The sequence below is a fragment of the Hippichthys cyanospilos genome, chromosome 3, assembly GCF_059441005.1.
Source record: "Hippichthys cyanospilos isolate Australia breed blue-spotted pipefish chromosome 3, RoL_Hcya_1.0, whole genome shotgun sequence".
Lineage (NCBI taxonomy): Eukaryota > Metazoa > Chordata > Actinopteri > Syngnathiformes > Syngnathidae > Hippichthys > Hippichthys cyanospilos.
Genome location: NC_142371.1, coordinates 26,508,653 through 26,527,994, shown reverse-complemented (window position 1 = coordinate 26,527,994; position 19,342 = coordinate 26,508,653). Strand labels below are relative to the sequence as shown.

The window sequence follows — 19,342 nt, the reverse complement described above, 5'->3', positions numbered from 1 at the left end:
AGGCAAATCAATGATGGCTTTCAGCAAGGCCAAGAATTTTTTTCTCAAAGAAAATATGCTTGCGTTTTTTTTCAACCAATTTAAAACAATCCAACAGGTGACAAACGTCCTACCTGTTACAGGCATATATATATATATATATATATATATATATATATATATATATATATATATATATATATATATATATATATATATATATATATATATATATATATTTTTTTTTTTTTTTTTTAATTTATTTATTTATTTATTTATTTTTTAACATGAGCTGAGGTAGGCAGGCACTTCAGACGCACTCCAATATTTGTATACAAATACCTAAAAAGTCAATGTTCCATTATAATTTACGCTTGATCCCAGCAAGCCCAAGCGAAGATACCTGAATTGCGGCTATAATTAGGAATAATATGCCCAACTACACGTGAAAGTAGTCAGCCGCGTGCAGTACAAAGCCAGAGAAAGCCCCCATACACTATGTCAGCACAAGACAGCGTAGACAGCATCTTCTCCCTCATTAGGCAGCATAACTGTGACAAGAAAAGAGGGAAGACCGGGGACCAAATGAGCAGCGGAATGGTGCTCATTTGTATCATGTGCCTCCCAAGACACACATTCTGTACAATACAGTGTCCTCTAGAAAAGTATGATGAGACACTATTAGCTTCTTAATGAAGCTAGTCCTACTACAAAATACTACATTGTGCACCCGATTCAGTAATGACACCAGCCTTTTTGTTTTGTTGCTCGATAAATTTGAACAATTGCCCTTACATTGATCGTTTCACTAAGACTGATTGAGATTTTGACATAAATCTAAACTATTGCCAGGTTGGTTTATAAACCAGCATTCGTGCCTTTTTGGAACTAGTATAAATGGATCTATACCACACCCTGGTGGTAAAAATGTGTGAATGCAAGGCTGCGTGTTGCTGACATTTTTGTTTCGAGGTTATAAAGGGCGCACCCTGGAAGGTTTCTCTCAGTACTTGTGTTAATAAAATACTGTCTTGCATCTGTTGAAAGTTGAATTTATGTTTCGACTCATTTAGTTAAGTAAAAGTAAAAAAAAAAAAAAAAACACACACACAATTGAAAACAGTCTGGTTTAAAAACAACAACTATACAGTATTTGGTTCAAAATAGGCCAGGAGTGCTACTTAGATCACCTTACCCAATTTAAAAAAAAATTGTGACATTATATACAAAGCATACAAAAAAGTTGGGTCAAGCTGACCTAAATAGCGGCTCCATAAACTCAGAAAAATAAAAATATACAGTGAAAAAATAATAACAATAAAATAACAATAATAATAATGCAACCCATTCAAGGTGTCCCCCGCCTACTGCCCATAGACAACTGGGATAGGCACCAGCAGGCCTGCGACCCTAATGAGGATAAGTAGCTACAGAAAATGGATATCTGCATAAGAACAGGAACAAAAATAAGAATTCTTTGCACATTTATTAACATCCATAGTGCTCATACAGAGAAGAAACATTTGAGGTTAATGTGTTACAGACATAATTTAAAAAAAAAAGATAAAAAGCTTATGATAACCAAAAAGAAAAAAAACCCACCTCACTTGTATGTGTTTTTCAGATTCTAACAAAACATTTTGAAAGGCAAAAACTAGTGGATTTAGTCTGAAACAAATGATTATATTGTTTTGTTTTTTTGTTTTCAGTTAAGGCCACGGATGTGGAATATCTTGCTTCTATCAAAAATGCCTTAGCGTGTGTTACTTAAGACATTTGCTATGGAAATTGAATAGCTGGGCATTCATAGTTGTGGTTGTACATGCAGCAGCATGTCACCGTGAAATACTGAGATTTCTTTTTAATATTTAGCCCCTCAAGTGTAGGTTAATAAACAAAACAGATTCAGAATCAATGACGATGCAGTGCAGTTGTAGAGCATTGCGATCTTCAACCGTAATTCTAATTCATCTACTGTAATTAGTTGGCCGCAAACCCCAAGCACAGCACGCCAAATTGTGTACGAACGCACACAGACACACTATTGGGTGGCATGCTGTGTTGGCACAACCTGTCCTGCCCCTCATTAATCACCGCGTTGAGGTTTTGATGCCACAGCAGGAATGAAAGTGCTGCTCTAACGTGAACAGATGTACTAGAGTGCCACCATCAGCTTCGCCTAAGGGCCCACAGCAGCCAGACAGTGACCACTGCTGCTGACGACGACACCTAATACTTCAACTTCATTAACGGCGGCTCAAATAGGAGGCCAAATGCTGCGAAACACTGATGTCAAGCTCAAGGGGGGGCAGGGGGCAGATCTGGCCCAACAAATTATTTTGCATGGCCTGCAAAAGCAAATCATGCTCGTCATATTCCCTGATTTTTACTTATTCTGCACAATTCAAACTGATCATATGTAATGAATAATAACTATGAAATACTTCAAGCTTTTCTCCTTGTGTTAGACATGCAAATTTGCCCTTAGGTGTGATTGGAAGTGTGAATGATTGTCTCTATGTGCCTTGTGATTGGCTGGCAGCCAGTCCAGTGTGTCCCCTCGCCGACTGCCTAAACACGGCTGGGATAGGCCCCAGCGGTCCATGAGAGAATAAGCGGCTATAGAAAACGGATGGATGGATGGATGAACAGCACTGTTCAAAGGGAATAGGCAAAAGTACAAAAGAAATATTGAGTCCTATCTCTTGTTCGGTGCATTTATTATTTGTCATTTGTCTTAATATGTAACAAAAAAACACACCTCTTAACTTCCGAAATTTCTTAATTCTTGTCAGTGTTTCATACATTTTCGTCAGTCTTTTTAAATCTTTGTTTGAACAAAGATAATGACTCACATTTTCTAAAATCCATTGCATAATTGTTTCATAAGTTAACACCTTTTACAGAAATGTGTTTTACTTCTTATCCTAGATTTGTTTAAGTCTTAACAACCAAATGAGTTCGAAAAACCTCTGAGTACTGTGACTAAGTTCCTTATTTAAATGCTTTATACATTTTGTGCTGTTTTGACTTTGGCTAAGTCATGAAATTTGAGCATGTTTGACAAATAAATTAAACTTATATGTAATGGCATGAAATTCTGGCCCGCTGAGAAATGTAATGTGGCCGGTGACAAAAATAAGTGACTGTAAAAGGTTCCTTTTCATTGTACAACATACCATTCACCCTATTCACAAAGCAGCAAGTGGAGGGGAGAAGAAAAGCAAGCGCACGTCTTGAATCGCATAACATGAACGGATATGAATTATATTAGATATGAGCCATGACACATGTACATATTGAAGCAGGTTTTTATTTACATTTTTATAAAAGCTGTCCTGTCAGGCATGAACTGACGATCGATTTAATGCACCGACGATGAAATGACCTGATGAATGAGAATATTCAAAAGGAAAGGGCGTCCTTATACCAGATAAACATAGCAAAATGAGCTAAAAAAATATATAGATTTTCAGGAGTCATTTCAGTGCCATTTGCACATTTTGTCACTCGGCTGGTCAGGAGTTTCCCAAGCATCTTGACTGTTTACCGAAGCATCCAACTCGAACTTAGCTGTCAGGGTACGATGCAGTTTGCCTTCCGCAGGGCCAGGTAGCCTGTGACGACATCTGTGGGGAGGAGGCGGATGTAGGAGAACTCCTCTGTGGATGCAAAGCGAAGTTTGGTCTGCGGATCTGTGTAATTTGCCTGAAAAGTAGGAAATGATAAGTCACAGTTTTAAAGCTCAGCCACAGAAACAATGAAAGTCAACATGGCCTGAAATTACTCACAGGTAGTCCAGAGATGTCTGAGTATTTTTTTGGTGGTTTCAGAGAGGGAGGAGCATCAATGTTGAAGTCTGTCAAATACAAAGGGTAAACAATTGGATGACTGAATTATTGGCCAAAGGACGTAATGATCTAGTTTAGTGCTTTTTAAAGCACTTCAGTGAATCACTGAATTATACTTCTCATAAGTTAGGGATATTGTTATTTCAACAGGTCCAGGCACACTGTGTACACAGAACATGTAACATAAAACACAAAATAAGGTTTGGCTATTACACCAATACAATACCACATGTATGACATCTATTGTCTCTCATAATGTCCCTAAATGATGACTAGTGTAAGTACACATTAAACTTACAATTAAATTTATACTTAATGTACAAAATAGTCAAGGAGGAAATCTCATTGAATGTTTTTCTAATCTTGCTCATTAAATTTTTCACTTTGGTTTTTCTTTTTTTTTTTTTAACTTTTCATAACTTCCAACATAAAATGTGTTCAACTAAAAACTGTAACAAACATTTTTAAAACACAGAATAACAAAATCATAGAATGGTCAAAAAAAAAAAAATTCTGACAGATATTTGTGGTCCACATTGAGATATCAAATCTGTTTGAATGTGATCAAACAATCCTGTGATGGACCAAGAATCTGATACAATCTAAGGCTCCTAAGTGGGTTGTACTGTACTTTAAAATCCATCCATCCATCCAATCACTTACAGTTTGGGTCATCCAGCTTCCAGGGTAGAGTCCGTTCCAAAGCCAGAATTTGTTTGAGATTCTTCCAGGTTCTGTTCTTTTTGCCTGCTGCAGCTCCGCCGATCCCGGAGTGCTGCCAAGATGGAGCGAAAACACGAAGAATTCAAGATGTTGTCACAAAATCACATGGGCGTTAAACAATGACATAGTATTCACTCACCATAAATGAGGGGTTTTTGAACGGCAGTGGTTTGGCAGTGGATTCTGTACTGGTGCTGACGTTTGCTAACGGCGTGCTTTCCACCAAGCCACCCGCTTTCGTGTCAGTAACAACTTCTACCGCTGACGTCTGATTAAAATTGTGTTCAAAATGTTAACAAAAACGGTGACATGGGATTAAGGCGAGAGTAAGGTTGAGATAAAGGGCAGGCATGTAACTAACATTAACCCATTTAAATCCATTTTTTTCCTGGGCATGAAAACATCCAACTTTTATGCCATTGGTAACCCTTTGAAATAATCAAGAACTTTTTTTTTTTTTTTTAAGTGAAATAGTCACAACAATGTACTCATTGTGAAATCACACCGGGCCAATTTGAGTAAGTGCAAATGCATACATCATCTTCAAAATCATGTGTAGGAAAAATCTTTGTTCTATGTTATTTTAACATACTTTACTAACATTTTGTTTGGGAGCTTTGAGGCTGTCATCTTTCTCTCAAAGTGCAACCACAAAGTAAACGGCTCTGGTCATGTGACAATATTCTCTAAAAATGTGACATTGCACACATTTAATCTACACATTGTAGTATATCAGTACTTTCAGTGGAGCCTCATAAATAGAATTTTCTTTACGGTCACTTTTGTGACCGATGGGTTGAAATAGGTTAAATACGGACAGTTCATTCTTCTTAGTCGTTTTCGCAGAATCTAATGTAGCACTGTGGATATGTTTTCTTCAAATGCCAAAGTAATCACATCACGAGAATTGACGGGCTGTTGTGACGCAAGCGTCCTGTTTCTACCTGATTCTGTGCGATTTGTGTCATCATTAGCGGAGCTTTCTTTTTCTTGGTGCCCCCGCCGGGCGGCTGAGCGACAGAAACCGCCGGGCTCCCGGGACGTTTCTTTACCCGCGGAGGAGCAGGGCCGGCGGTCAACGGCTGGCTCTTGATCGTAATTGGGAGCTGTGATGCCATGTGTTGGGGTTTAATCGATTTGATTTAAATGCGGCGTTCTAGCCCGAGGATGAGGATTAGCTTTAGTGTTTGCGACGAATAGGGGTGAACCGGATGTTGATGTATTTAACTTCCGGTGACAGGCAGTTAATAGTACGTTATTATATTTTACGTATAAACTGACTACCCTTCAATGATAAAAGTATATATTTAATTATTTTAAGTATTATTTTTTTTCAAACTTTTTGATTTGTATTTAGAAATGTGCGAGTTGGAATCGTTTGTGAGCATGAAAATGCCACAGAGTATTGCGACCCAGTTGTATGTACCCAGTACCCAGTCTGTATGTAAAACAAAATAGAATCTCAAAACACAATTTCACAACCGACCAACCCTCTTCCCAACTTTTCAAATTACAAAATAAACCTGCGGACATTCGATCCAACAAAGTGACTCGAATTTAAACAAACCAATACGTCAGTCGTCAAAAATCATGTGACCAGACCCCGACTCCGCGCTACTGCTTTATTAGATAACGGCGCATGCGTATGGGCTTTGCGAGTCAGCAGCCCATTACTACTTATTAATGAAGTAGTGACGGACCATGGCAGAACGTGGTTACACTTTCTCTCTGACCACGTTTAGGTAAACTTTGAATTTGAATGATACTTCCATGAGAGCTGTTGAATCGCAATAGATAGAAATCCATTATGCTATTTTAAAAGTGTATGTTTAGCGTCTCACGTTGTCAATAATTGTCTTTGCATGGAAGTACAATGAATCAGCAAAAAATAAGATTAGCATTTTTGCTGACAGTTTTATACGCAAGACTTTTATATCTGATGTACACAAATCCTACGTATTCAATTTAAAATTGGAATGTTTAGGTGAGTTAGTTCTGCGTGATAATCTTCGAAATTATGTTGCGATTGGTTATTTTATACAACGCGTTTTGGTTTTACTTTCACATTGTAAAGTATCACCTCGCTTGGCGGAGTGTTTCTGCATGACTTTGAGAACAACTGTAACATCCCTCCAAAATCATAATTTCTATACACTGTCCGTGTGTCTTTTCTCAGCCCTTCTGGTAAACTGGTGCAAATTGAACATGCACTTGCTGCGGTAGCTGCTGGAGCCCCATCTGTTGGCATCAAAGGTAACGGTATTCCAATGCCACCATTATGCTGCTTTTCTTTGCTTGTATGTTCAATCTATTTGTGTTGCAATAGCATTGCATCTTAAATGAGGGAAGTGATTTATTTTCTTTCCGATTTTCAGAGTATCTTTCACAGTGAATTTTATTGACATTGCAGTTTTCAGCATGTTAATGAATGTTAAAATTAGTGTTGACATTTTTAAAACATACCAGTCTGTTACCTTGTTATGTTCAGATACCGTGTTTTTCCCTGTGATGGGCAAAGTGCACAGATTGCTTACTTGAGTAAAAGTAAAGCTACCCCGCAGATTGTTGACTTGAGTAAAAGTAAAGTTACCCAAGTAAAAACTGACTTGAGTAAAAGTGCTGATCCAAAAATCTACTCAAAGTAAAAGTACAGGCTCTGAAATGTACTTTAAAGTATATGGACTCCGGCTACCCATCACTGATTTTTGCTAATAATTTGATTACTGGATGAAGGTAAAACTGGTAATTGGGCTCTTAGAACTGATTGCTTTCTCACATTTTTTTTCCAGCTACCAATGGAGTTGTCCTGGCCACAGAAAAAAAACATAAGTCTATTCTGAGTGATGCGCAAAGCGTTCATAAAATACAGCCCATCAATAAACATCTGGGGATGGTTTACGCAGGCGCCAGCCCCGACTTCAGGTGGGAAATTTTTAACTTTTCCGTCGTGGAAATAGCGCAATTCTTTATGTCCAATATTGTTACAGTTGTTTAGTACTTTAAAAAAAGGTTAATCGGAGATGTATTTTACAGGGTTTTAGTTCGACAAGCACGGAAGATAGCACAGCAGTACTTCCTTATCAACCACGAACTAATAACCACATCACAGCTTGTTCAGCGACTGGCATCTAGAATGCAGGAATACACACATTCTGGGTGGGTGACACTTTCACTTATCATTGACTTTACTTATTTTAGGGTTCATTCATTGAACAATGTCTACAGATTGGGTGGGTGATACTTAGGCCACACATCTAGCGACCTAGCTGAATATGAGTGGACCATCAAGAAAAAAAAATTACACTTTGACGATGTTTCCAGCATTATGTAGTGGGAGCTGAAACCCCGTTCGGGGTTTTGAGGCACCACATTCAATATGCTGTACTTTTTTTCTTTAAATCAAAGCAGCCTTTATTGTCATTTTGTCCAATACAATGAGATTTAATTGTGAATTCATGGTCTCTATCTGAAAAAATAAAAAGTGGATTTTTTTGTTTCAATTCTCAGCAACCAGTGGAAATGGGTTGCTCACTTATAAAAGCTGGCTCCAGACACTGTGTGATTGCTGAATTGGTTTTCATAGCATCATTCAATGTGCACCAGGGTATACACTGGTGATTGACCGTTGAGTTTTTTTATAATACATTCTATCTGATTTTTTTTTTCTTTCTTTCCTGCAGCGGAGTGCGGCCATTCGGGGTGTCGTTGTTGATAGCTGGATGGGATGAAGACCAGCCTTACTTATTCCAATCAGATCCCTCAGTATGTTCAGTTTACATGTTCTGAAGACATAATCAATCCCCTAAATTGTATCCTGTAACCTCCATCCTGCTAGTATATTTGTAACGAGTTAAAATAATTGCATTAAAATCGGATTCTGAAATGTAAAAACTTGATTCAACAATGGTGTCTGAATTGAATAAGTGCTTATGTTACTCAGTCTGTTCCTTATGATTATAAAAAAACTATTAAGTCAGTGATTGATCCCAACATCCTCTCTAATATTTTCTTCCCAGGGTGCCTATTTTGCCTGGAAAGCCACAGCTATGGGGAAAAACCACAATAATGGAAAAATTTTCCTTGAAAAAAGGTAGGAATTGAAAGTGAGATTTACGTATTCTGATTTGCTGTTTACAAGTGCAACCAACTGAAAATATACAGCTGTTTTACAGAGTTGTGACCTGCAGAGATTGGTGTCAAGTTGTCAACATCACGTTTTTTCAAGATGAAGTCTGTTTAGCACAAGATTTGTGATTATTTTGAACACATCAAACCAACTGCTTTATTCAAAACAAGTCAGTAGATTAATTTACTGGTAGTTTAAAAGGCCCATATCATATCTTAAACTTCCCACAATGAAATATATGCATGCATTTATTTTTAAGCATAAGTTTTATGGTACTGATATTTCTAACCAGGAAGTGAAACATCTTTGTAGACCCTATCCCAGAAGAATAAATAAATAGGCCAAAACAAACTTTTTACTGTAATTCCTCCTATCAAATCAGTCCCCGTGGGAATAATAGTTCCATCCGCAGGTGAATTATTCACGACTGGCATAGATTGTCCACTTGTGTGCTCCCAAACTCACATTTTCGCCACTTCAGCATTTTCTACAGTAAAATGTTGTAACCAACAAATGAAACATTGCTGTTTACTTGGCTGACTGTGCAAAACATCTCTTCCTCCAGTCCGGAACCAAAGCAAAACTATAAAACGCGGTAAAGGTCGGCGTGTATTCACTCTTGCACGGGTAACACGAAATGCTTCTGTCATGAGTTTTTTTTTTCATGGCATTTATCTGCTTGGAGGAGCCTGTGTGAGAATGCAAAATAAGCAAGGAAGGCTTAGAAATGCACCAATGAGGGAAAATGGCACTTTGAAGGTGTTTAGGGTGAGAATTCAACATTGTAACATGGTGAAAATCTCCGAAAAGATGAACTCTCATAGTACGGACTCTTTAAAACTAAGTGTAAACAACAAAGTCTCTATGCATACAGACAGAGCATATGCAGATTGCTCTCCCTATTTGCAAATATTACATGCTGTTAGTTGTATTATTAGTATTACGTTGTTGACCTTCTTCTGCATCTTGAGAGGTTTACCATACTGCACTTTCTTGATTGGGTTTCATTTTCCAGGTATAACGATGACCTGGAATTGGAAGATGCCATCAACACAGCCATCCTGACTTTGAAGGTACAATTTCTTTGAGTCATAAATGTACAGAAAGAAGGGTTCCCTTCACAGAGACAGCATTTACTCGGTTTACAGGAGAATTTTGAAGGTCAGATGACCGAGGAGAACATTGAGGTTGGCATCTGCAACGAGGCCGGTTTTAAGAGGCTCACTCCGGCAGAAGTGAAAGACTACCTGGCAGCCATTTTATGAGGGCCCAGTAACATTCTCATGGGGCTCACTGGCCACATCAGTCTGTAGACATAATAGCGTAGCAGCCAGCAACTTAAATAAACATTTTTTTTTCAAATAATCCGCTTCACTTTGCTTTTTTCTGCTCCGCTTTTATTTAGACATTTACTCATGAGTATGTCCACAATTTAAGTTGTCAATAAATGGGAACAATCGGCCAAGTCATCATTGATCCCACCTCATCACTCATTCATCGTTCCGCCACAGCACCCAAATGAGCAGCTAAAAAGTGTGAGGATTATTCGCTACAGTACCCCATCATTTTGTGACTTGCTAGAGAGATGATGTGCAGCAGTCTCCACAAATTTATAAATACCCGAGGCCAAAGAGTGAAGTGAGTCTCTTAGTGACATGAATTCAAAGGCTGGAGGCTACGCCAAAAAGTGGCATAATCTAAGTGGTTCAACAACAAGGCACTGTCTCTGCTCTTATGTGTGATGATTGTGGAATTTTTAAAATTTTGGCAAGATCAATAAAATAGTCTGCAAAACAAATGGTCTTTTTTGGTTCACTCTAATGTGAAGTTTCAAATACATAATTTTTCACACAGCAGTGGTGGCTTGTAAGAGTGTGAAGGGACAACTGAACGCAAATATTTTTATTCACTCAAGGGAGGGACCTCCGTCAAGATGAAAGCCTGCCCTAAACACAAAAAAAAACAGTTCTTTGTTCAACTTGCATATCAGTCCATAGAGTAGAGTAAATTTACAACATGGGAGGCCCAGACCATAAAATGAAATATGTGTGTCTTGAACTCACTTATCTGTCAAGGTCATTTCATTTCAGCTAGACAGAGTGTTCTCGTGTATTTTGAGTGAAAGGTTCTTTTTGCAAACAAAACCATTTGGTCAGTGAACAACAAAGTGTTATAATAATACTGGTGAAATACTTAATGTTCATGACAGATGTCGCTCGAATGTGGTTACACTGCAGTAGATCCATCCATCCGTTCATTCATTCATCCAACCTCTAAATTGAATATAAATAAGAATGGTTCGTCAAAGTGTGCCTAGAGGTTGAACGACAAACGTTCCTGGATCCCCTCTCTAAAAGAGCAGGCGTTTATTAGCCACGAGTTGGCATTTCTTACCTACTGCTGCCATCTACAGGAATTATATTTCAGTTGTAAAATAATATGTTAAAATCAATTGAATGAATGAATAATGAATGAATGAATTCGTATTTATTTATTTATTCGCTTTCTTCAAAGAGCAGCAGATTTCTCAATGTCATTTACAGCGGAAATGCAACCTATACATTGTGTAGACCAACTAAAATTTAACAACAACACAACTTTTTGACTGCTTTTAAGGTGTTTGCCCTGTGACTGCATCCTCAATACTTAAATAATGATTTGTTAATCGCGGGGGCTGCTCTTGAAAATTTAAGGCTTTTCTGTAATTTGTTAGATATTTAGCTCACATTTACACTCATTTGTGTGTGTAAGCAGCAGGCTAGTTTGGGTGTGGCAACTTACGCTTGTGTTATTTTTGTTGACCTGTCAAACATTAAACAAGACAAGTCAAGCTCGCTTAAAGCAAACTTTGAAGATAAACTTAAACAAGCCATACCCACCAGGACAGCTTTGAAGGATTGGATTGCCTCCAGTAATGTGTTGATTGGTTCGAGTAGGATGCTATGCCTTAGAGCTATATGCGGGCCCTCTTGTCAATCTGACAGTGTTTCACACAAAAACCTCTGATGGGAAAGTGCCTGTAGCGTATCTATAAAACCTGCGCCACGGAAAGGACCTGTCAGGATTCCGTCTCGGCACTACAACCAAGCAACTGCATCCAAATTCAACACAGCATCCCTTAAGCAACTGCGGAGTCAGACCTTGATTAACCGAGGGCCACTGGTGTCATTTAGGTGACTTAGTGTGTGTCTGATTGAGAATACAAAAGAACAAACTTATTGTAACTTCCACTTTTATGTTCAAAATTGCATGCAAAATGCTGATTCAAAGGTATGTTTTTGTGAGATGTCTTATTCATTTTTTATCATTCTGCTGCCATCTATCTGAATAATGAATGATATATAGTTGGGCACAGTTGAAAAACAAATTCTAATGTAAAATGGATGATGTTTTACTCTGGAATGATACCGCAGAGGTTGCTTATGAAAATACCACCTACACAAGCTAATCCTTTGCAACAGTTCAAACAATCATTTCCATTTTACTGCAGTTATACTACGTACACCTGACAGTCTTAACTCGCCAGAAGTGAGCTGCCCTGTCAAACTACTAAAGCGTTATCTTCTACTTACAAAAGGAAAAGCGTCAGAAACACAGCGACAACATTTAGCTTGAATTTGTCACGCACACTGCGCACGCTGCTACATATTTATTTAAAAGCACATTATGTAAAAGCCTTGTAGCTTTTTCATGCTCTGGTGACTAAGGCCTAAAGCCACTAACTGTATTGATCCGCGTGTTGACTGGTGCTGGATGTGTGTCAATGTTTATAATGGGAATGGATAACTTACATGCATGCAGGCAGATAGCCTTCTACGAAATTTCAAGAGACTGTTGGAAATCTTTACCACACACCTTCATATCGGGGACCTCCGCTGAACACTTAGTTGTCGTTCCATACGCTTTTGTATCGACTGTAAAATAATTGCTAAAAACGTGTTTTCGTTTCCGTAATCACAACTTTTTCTCAAACTTCAAAACAGTGGTGTCCGAACAAATACAGTAACAGAAATGATGTGATTTGGTTTGAATCCAATAACTCCAATAATAATTTTTTTAATTCAGATTGCGTTTTTTTGTGATATAGTCTTCCGTACGTTGACTTTTAATTGACAGTTTCACTGTCCACAATGCCTGTAAGAAATGGTCAAGGGGTACATTGCACTACACAGGTATAATAATACATGCAACAAAGTCACGTAAAGGCACTTTCAGTGATTCAGCATTTGTTAAATTCATTGTAAATTAAAATTGCATGTTGTGGCACATCATTTACCAACAAAAGACTTGTTATTATAATTTGTTGCAATTAATGCATGCCGTAAGTGATCATTAGTTTATACTGCATATCAGTGCGTCTGAAATGTTTCCATAGCTTGCAGCACCAGAGATCAATTACATAATCAGTGTCCCCGCATAAAAGGATTTCATTAATTATTCATAACAATATTAAGTTGTGAGTTGAATGGATTTTTCTTTTCAATTCTAGCAGTGTGTATCAAACTTGTAGTCCATCACATGCATCAATACAGATGGCAACAAGGTGACACCTGTGTTACAGTACTATGACAATTGCACTCAGTGATGGCCTTTTGCATAGTACTGTTCGCATACTTACAGTTTCATGATCAAATCGAACATGAACGCTTTATTTCTTCCCCTCTTTCTTTCTTTAACAATCAAAAAATATTTTTTTAAAAATGCATTATACTTGCACTGCATTATTTTAGGCTTGACAACTTGGTCTCCACTGAAGAAAATGACCCCAGTGGTGCAGGTAGTGAGCTATAAGAAACAATCTAAGGCAGCCCCCAGTGCTGCTCTTGCACAGGTAATAAAACTGGGTGACAAAAAGGTTGCGCCTGGAGTCAAGACGTTTGACGGTCCCCAGGCGGAAGAAATTCTCGCCATAAACACTATGTCTTCTTGGTGATGCTGAAGCAGAGCCAATTTTCCTCTCGCTACTTTTACTGTTTTTTTTTTCTCTTCATAACACAATTTTTTACACTGTAATAGCTGTCTGTAAGCCATTAGCACAAGCTGAGGTGTTTTTTTGTAAGGTCAGCAATGTGTTAGACTATAGCTAGTGCATGTTGTATCAAGACAGCTTAAAGTTGTGGTAAATAGTCACTGACAATACAAATCCAGCTTCAATGTAATCGCAGTGCTTGCAGTAATTTAGCATTAGCAATGTACACAGGCTAATATCAAACAGGAGTGGTATTAAAAACACCAAATGTTATTGTTTTAAAGTTTTTTTTTTTTTTTTTGGAACGTCCACTCAAGTAAAATGGTGGATATTCCACCATAGTTTTTAAAATGTGCCTGCAAGTGCCCAGCAATTGATTGAAATCTTGTTATTATGCCTTTTGTCTCTGAATGGTTGTTTTTCTTCGAATTCGGTAGTTTCTTAAAATAGTGGTTCTCAACCTTTTTTTTTTTTTAAATTGATGTATACCGTGAAATACTTTTTCAACCAAAAACCCACTAACGTGTACAAAACATTTTTGGATTAAAAAAAAAAAGAAGTCATAAACAAGACAACAGAATTTCATGCCATCTGTGTGTAGTGTTACTTGGTGTATTTAATTCTGAAACTCCAGAAAACAGATTGTGTAACCTCATCAGTTTTATTTCTGACTCATCTGCATCATAAATATTGCACATCTGTACAAAACTAAACAAAATACAGGGATATAGCATTTTGAGAAGGAGTCGCTATGTTACAAGTCACAAATAGGTTGCTTTATTTTCCAATTAGTTTTCTCATAAATTGAAAACAAAAACATGTACTCTTCCCTGTTATTACATTGAAAAGGTATTAAATTAGATTTGATAATACTGTATCTGCAGAAGCCTTAATCTTAAAAATCTAATTGGAAGTATAGAATGGAGACAGAGGGGGCTGATATATTTTTTTTCCATGTTTAATTAACTTATGTACCAATGTCAGGTCACTGACAGCAACTTCAAAACAATGTTATTTTGTGGAAAATATTTTGTATTTCAACATAAATAAAATTTAACAGAATATAGGTAGGAATACATCATCTTGGTGTTAGGGAGGTAAAGCACAAAATACAATGAGTCATGAGTCTACTTTTTGACACCACACCCAGGGTTTTCTAGATACAACACTAAGAATTTGATTTCATTAGATCAATCTGGTTTCAAGTACATTATCTTAAAAAGAGGAATGAAGGCATTATGGAAAAAAAGCAATTACTGCATTCTTTCACTTTTTCATTTGTGCTGGCAAGTCTTGCAAAAATGATGCATAGAAAAATGGCAGAGCTTGCTTATGTGGAAATCTTTGTTTCACACATTGTTTGCCCTGGGTGTATTTCTTTCGGGGGGGGGGGGGGGGGATTTGCAAGAAGTAAATGTATTCAAACACATATCTTAGGAATGTTCAAACAAAATTCCTAAACTGCGCCACAGAAGCTTGTTGAAGTGCTGCACTTTGTTCTTCGACTGAGTAAGGATATTCTGCAATAATTCAAACAATTAAGGTCTGTCTCCAAAAATTACAACACTGGGAGGTGTTGTGGTAAAATGGAGAAAGACATTACTGAGCAGAACACCTGCCGCAAAGAACATCGACCCACCGTGCATCTGCCCAAATGCAAGTTCAGTCCTGCTGCTTGCGGACTCCCATTTAACGTGAGTTTGTTATTGGTTTATTCCGAGTACGATTTGCACATTATATCACATTATGAGTGAGTGTGTCGTTTTTTTTTTTTTTTTTTTTTTTACTTCTTCTCAAAAAGATTTCACGTTTCATTCCAAGCGAGTTTTCAAGATTTGGTCGCATTAGTTTGTGTCACTCATTTTAAAAATCAAATAAGTAATTTATGTGCCTTAACATTTTAATAAACGTGCCTGCGTGATTATTAGATTCTTCTGATGCGACCCTATTGAAGATAAGTAGAGAATTCAAGGATGCATTGAAGAAATTGGTGAAATTCACGTAGATCTTTATGTGAAAAGATAACTTTCATGTGCCGTTTCTTTTTTTTAATCAATACGCTCAATAGCGTTATTTCTTCCGGGTTGAGACCGCGAAGGGAGGGATGAGGAATGATGCTGGCAGCCTGCGTCCGCTCCGCACATCAGCAACAGCATAAGCCAAATCTTTGCTTTCCTTCCCGCCCTCCCTCACAAGATCCCGGCCAGCCAGAGGCAGCACGTCCGCCCCTCAGGCAGCCGCGAGGGACCGATCTCAGTCAGCCGCGGACTCCTCTCTCCCTTTCTCCGACCCTGCGTGCTCGCCCGTCTCCCCTCATGGATGTCCCACCTCTCCCCGTCTCGAGACGACGGACGGCGCCAGTGTAGATGTGTGTGGCGGCCCACGCCTTGCGTTAAGCTTCTTTTTTTTCATGCGGTAGCCGGTTAGTGTTCGACGGTAGGGAGGAGGAGGAGCGCGCGCCCCCCAGTCGTTAGCCGGAGAAGCTAACCGAGCTAGCTAACTTTAGCCGCGACACTTGGTACCCCACTCGGGGGAGTTTTGTGGCTCCCAAGCTAACCCGAGGCGGACTCGAGCTGCATCGTCACTCTTCAACTCAAGGTAAGCGAGCTGTATTTTTTTTATTTATATAAACGACCTTGGCCGCTTTTCTTGCCTCATTAACCACGCGCCGGCGAACGTGATATGATCGTAGCCGAGGACAGGCGCTTATGGCAGCGGGCTTCTTGTTGACAGAAGCAGCCGAGTTTACGGAGGGAGGATGCGACCTGCCTTCAAACGCAAATTGTCACTTTCCCTGACTGTTACTCAGCCTTCAATTACGGTGACACTGCCATTCAGATTTGCTTGACGAAACCTTGCCTGCCCTGCTCATAATTGCTTTCTACAAGATATGTTGCTTGCAGATAAAAACAAAAACAGACGCAGACTTGTGAAAGGACATTCGTCCTGCCTTGGTTGAAATACTGGGCAATATTTTGCTTGAACTAGGACCGTCTTATCAGTCTTATCATTGCACCATTGGTTGTATTCATGAGTATTTTGTGCACTATAGACTTGCTCTGTATCACTCTGTATACGAAGGTCAGATGATTCAATGCAGTTTAATACACTCCCTCTGACTCAACTTAATTACATTTCATGTAACAACCGCTTGGTGATCTTTATACTGGTTAAAGTATGAGTTCTAAGTCGCGAATGCATCGAAGGGACCGGTGAGCGGGAAATAGATTGCTCATCATTGCAAATGAAGGTGGCAAACTTATGTTTCTTAAGGCAACGATGCCCAATTACTGTACTTCAGCACAAGTGTGCCATGGGATATGATCTAATGCTGCAGGGACCGAGCTGAAACTCAACAACAACTGCGTAGTCGGTACAAAAATGAGCTATTACCTTTAAATCGTACAAAGTATCTTGTGTCAGTGATATGAAGTGGTAGGAAGAACATTTACAATTATTGCTCCAAAACTAAAGATAAAATAATCTGTATCTGTCATAAGTGAGTACATTCCTCACATCTTTTCATTACACGGCACTCAATAAATTACATCCATCCATAATTGTGACCATAAAATGCAACTTTGGGACAAATTTGGAGGTTTTCTGAAACGGGTGTTCTCACTTTTGTTTTTGCATTTGATGGCTGTGTGTTGAAATATTTTGAGGACATCATATTCACAGTTAGGCTGAATACGAACCTGACATAGTAGCCAAATGTAATTTCTTCAGTGTCATCCCATGAAAATATATGATGTGAGGGTTAGTCACATTTGTGAGAAGCAGCACATTTTTATTGTTAACCTGTGGGACACTTTTGTTTGGAGCTGTGCCATGAGATATTTGTAATGTAAAATATGTGCCTTGACTTGATAAAGGTTGGGAAATACTGCCTTAAAGGGATAAAGAGGGAAACTTGTTTTAACCATTAGAAATGAGTTAGTGTGTTTTAGGTGTAAAATGCTTTAGGGAGGAGGTATCGTTTTTGTTTTGTTATGGGCCCCTTTTTAATTTTTCTAAAGTTGGGTATTTGGATCTGGGCTCCGATCTTTATTAGTGGACTTTTTGTTTTCCATATATTTGTTATGTTAAGTAAAAAGGACTCAACATTTTCCTGCGTTGTGACTGAGTGTAAAGATTTATTTATTTTTTTGTCTATATGTGGCAATTTTTTTTTGTAACTCAAGTACGATGTTCGCCACCCTTCAGACTTGTGTGAAGGCATGACTATCCAACATAAGGAGGAAATGATTCATGTTCCTTATTTCAAGGCTGTGGACTTGACATGATGCGTTTCCTGTGCTCTGCGTGTTTTGACAGTGTGTTCTTGCCTCAGCAAATGAACTAGTTTTTTCTTGTTAGCCAGAAGATGTTATCCAATTTCACTTAATTCTTTAACTGCAAATACACATATTTTTATTTATGTATGCCAGGGATTTATATTGAATGACAAAATAGTTCAACATTTCTTCCATTCAATGGCAGAAAGTGGAGTAAACCTGTGTATCCATTTGTTGGCACTCATGCAACAGAATACAAGTAAGCGTAGCTTTCTGTCAATTTGTTCATAAGCTTTGGTTTTAATTAAATTGACCTGCCTACATTCATTTTTAGCTCGGACAAAATGTTACATTTTATTCCTCCTATTTTCAAATAGACACATGATTTGTGTCCATGATTCATGAAGATTTTGAACACTTTTCCAAATTGGCCAACCTTTAGCGGAATTCAAATTTTAAAGCACCTACGTTTGGTTGTGGTGCTCATTATATTAGTGATCTGCGCAAATTAGTCTGGTAGCTAGGCAATCTTGATTAATTTTAATGCTTTCAGGATGCTTCACAATTCTTGTATTTTTAAAAACAAAGAGTCTTTTTCTCTTCGTCTGTCAGTCAGTGAAGCGAAAAGTGAGCAATAGCAATGTGCAAACCTGAGGAAACTTTTGTTTGTCACTCATGGCAATTTTGGCAAATTGATTGTTGCTCCGCGCTTGTCAGAAACAATAGCTCCTTTCTGGCACATGTCTCCGGAGGGAGGCAGCAGCATTCCCGACACTCCATGTGCCAGTGAGGCTTGCTTTAGGATTGGGTTTCCACAGCCACCTGGAGCTAGCAGCACAGGAATGCCATTGTTCCTAAATTTGGGACTATAGTGGGATCAGAGCTAGTTGTACACACACACACACACACACACACACACACACACACACACACACACACACACACACACACACACACACACAAGTACACACGTTTGGTTGCTATTGCTTGGAAGCTTCAGTCTTGTTGAGGGTAAATAAAGGAAAGTAACAAGTGGATAGAAATCAAACTAAGCTGCTTGTTCCTTCATTCACCGGGTGCAGTACATTTGAGTGTTTTCATTAAAACACTCATTAAAAAAAAATCAAAAACAGTTTTTCTTTTTTTCTTTTTGCATTTCAATACTTAGGAACATTTATGACATTGTCAGGATGTCAGTCAATATGTCTTGGGCTCTGGAGACTTGACCTGGATGTACATTTAAAATGATTTGTGAGCAAGCCACCTATTAATCAGTCTCGGAGAGCATCAACAGATCAATTAATGATGAAAATGTAATTCCTGGCAGTTTTTTCACGGGCCACTTCACTCAACGCTGACTGACAGGCTGTGTTTCTCTTTGTCATGTCATTAATCTGTGTGTGCGACCACTGTTTAT

The 19,342-nt window shown here is 38.4% G+C and overlaps 3 protein-coding genes across 4 annotated transcripts in view; 2 read left to right on the top strand and 1 right to left on the bottom strand.

Annotated features, from left to right (window-relative positions):
* Positions 1-3,274: 3,274 nt before the first annotated feature.
* LOC148426586 (INO80 complex subunit C-like) lies at positions 3,275-5,778 on the bottom strand. Its single transcript, XM_088411103.1, has 5 exons — positions 5,498-5,778; positions 4,693-4,821; positions 4,494-4,605; positions 3,771-3,838; positions 3,275-3,687 (listed from the first exon to the last, which is right to left on the bottom strand). The coding sequence occupies exons 1-5, from the start codon at positions 5,669-5,671 to the stop codon at positions 3,556-3,558; spliced, it is 615 nt and encodes a 204-aa protein (XP_088267229.1). The 5' UTR covers positions 5,672-5,778; the 3' UTR covers positions 3,275-3,555.
* A 246-nt stretch (positions 5,779-6,024) lies between these two features.
* Positions 6,025-10,044, top strand: LOC148426585 (proteasome subunit alpha type-2-like). 2 transcript variants are annotated; one of them, XM_088411101.1, is made up of 8 exons: positions 6,170-6,295; positions 6,730-6,806; positions 7,343-7,475; positions 7,587-7,709; positions 8,234-8,315; positions 8,570-8,643; positions 9,695-9,752; positions 9,828-10,039. In XM_088411101.1, exons 1-8 carry the CDS (start codon positions 6,255-6,257, stop codon positions 9,942-9,944), a joined length of 705 nt encoding a protein of 234 aa, XP_088267227.1. In that variant the 5' UTR covers positions 6,170-6,254; the 3' UTR covers positions 9,945-10,039. The 2 variants fall into 2 exon arrangements, with proteins under 2 accessions (XP_088267228.1, XP_088267227.1); XM_088411102.1 differs by lacking the exon at positions 7,587-7,709 and having other exon boundaries at positions 6,025-6,295; positions 9,828-10,044.
* Positions 10,045-15,749: 5,705 nt separating this feature from the next.
* The window catches only part of LOC148426583 (polypeptide N-acetylgalactosaminyltransferase 1), a 51,633-nt gene continuing 48,040 nt past the window's right edge, over positions 15,750-19,342 (top strand). The window contains exon 1 of the mRNA XM_088409946.1: positions 15,750-16,246. The gene's annotated coding sequence lies outside the window, so the exon portion shown is untranslated. The remainder of the gene's footprint in view (positions 16,247-19,342) is intronic.

Bases quoted from the DNA above. Each gene is read 5' to 3' on its own strand.
- LOC148426585 (XM_088411101.1), top strand. From the start codon at position 6,255: ATGGCAGAACGTGGTTACACTTTCTCTCTGACCACGTTTAG. The intron at 7,476-7,586 runs GTGGGAAATTTT...TGTATTTTACAG, and splicing joins GGCGCCAGCCCCGACTTCAG to GGTTTTAGTTCGACAAGCAC. The intron at 9,753-9,827 runs GTACAATTTCTT...CTCGGTTTACAG, and splicing joins CAGCCATCCTGACTTTGAAG to GAGAATTTTGAAGGTCAGAT.
- LOC148426586 (XM_088411103.1), bottom strand. From the start codon at position 5,671: ATGGCATCACAGCTCCCAATTACGATCAAGAGCCAGCCGTTGACCGCC. The intron at 4,822-5,497 runs GTAGAAACAGGA...AATTTTAATCAG, and splicing joins CACAAATCGCACAGAATCAG to ACGTCAGCGGTAGAAGTTGT. The intron at 4,606-4,692 runs GTGAGTGAATAC...CCATCTTGGCAG, and splicing joins TCAAAAACCCCTCATTTATG to CACTCCGGGATCGGCGGAGC.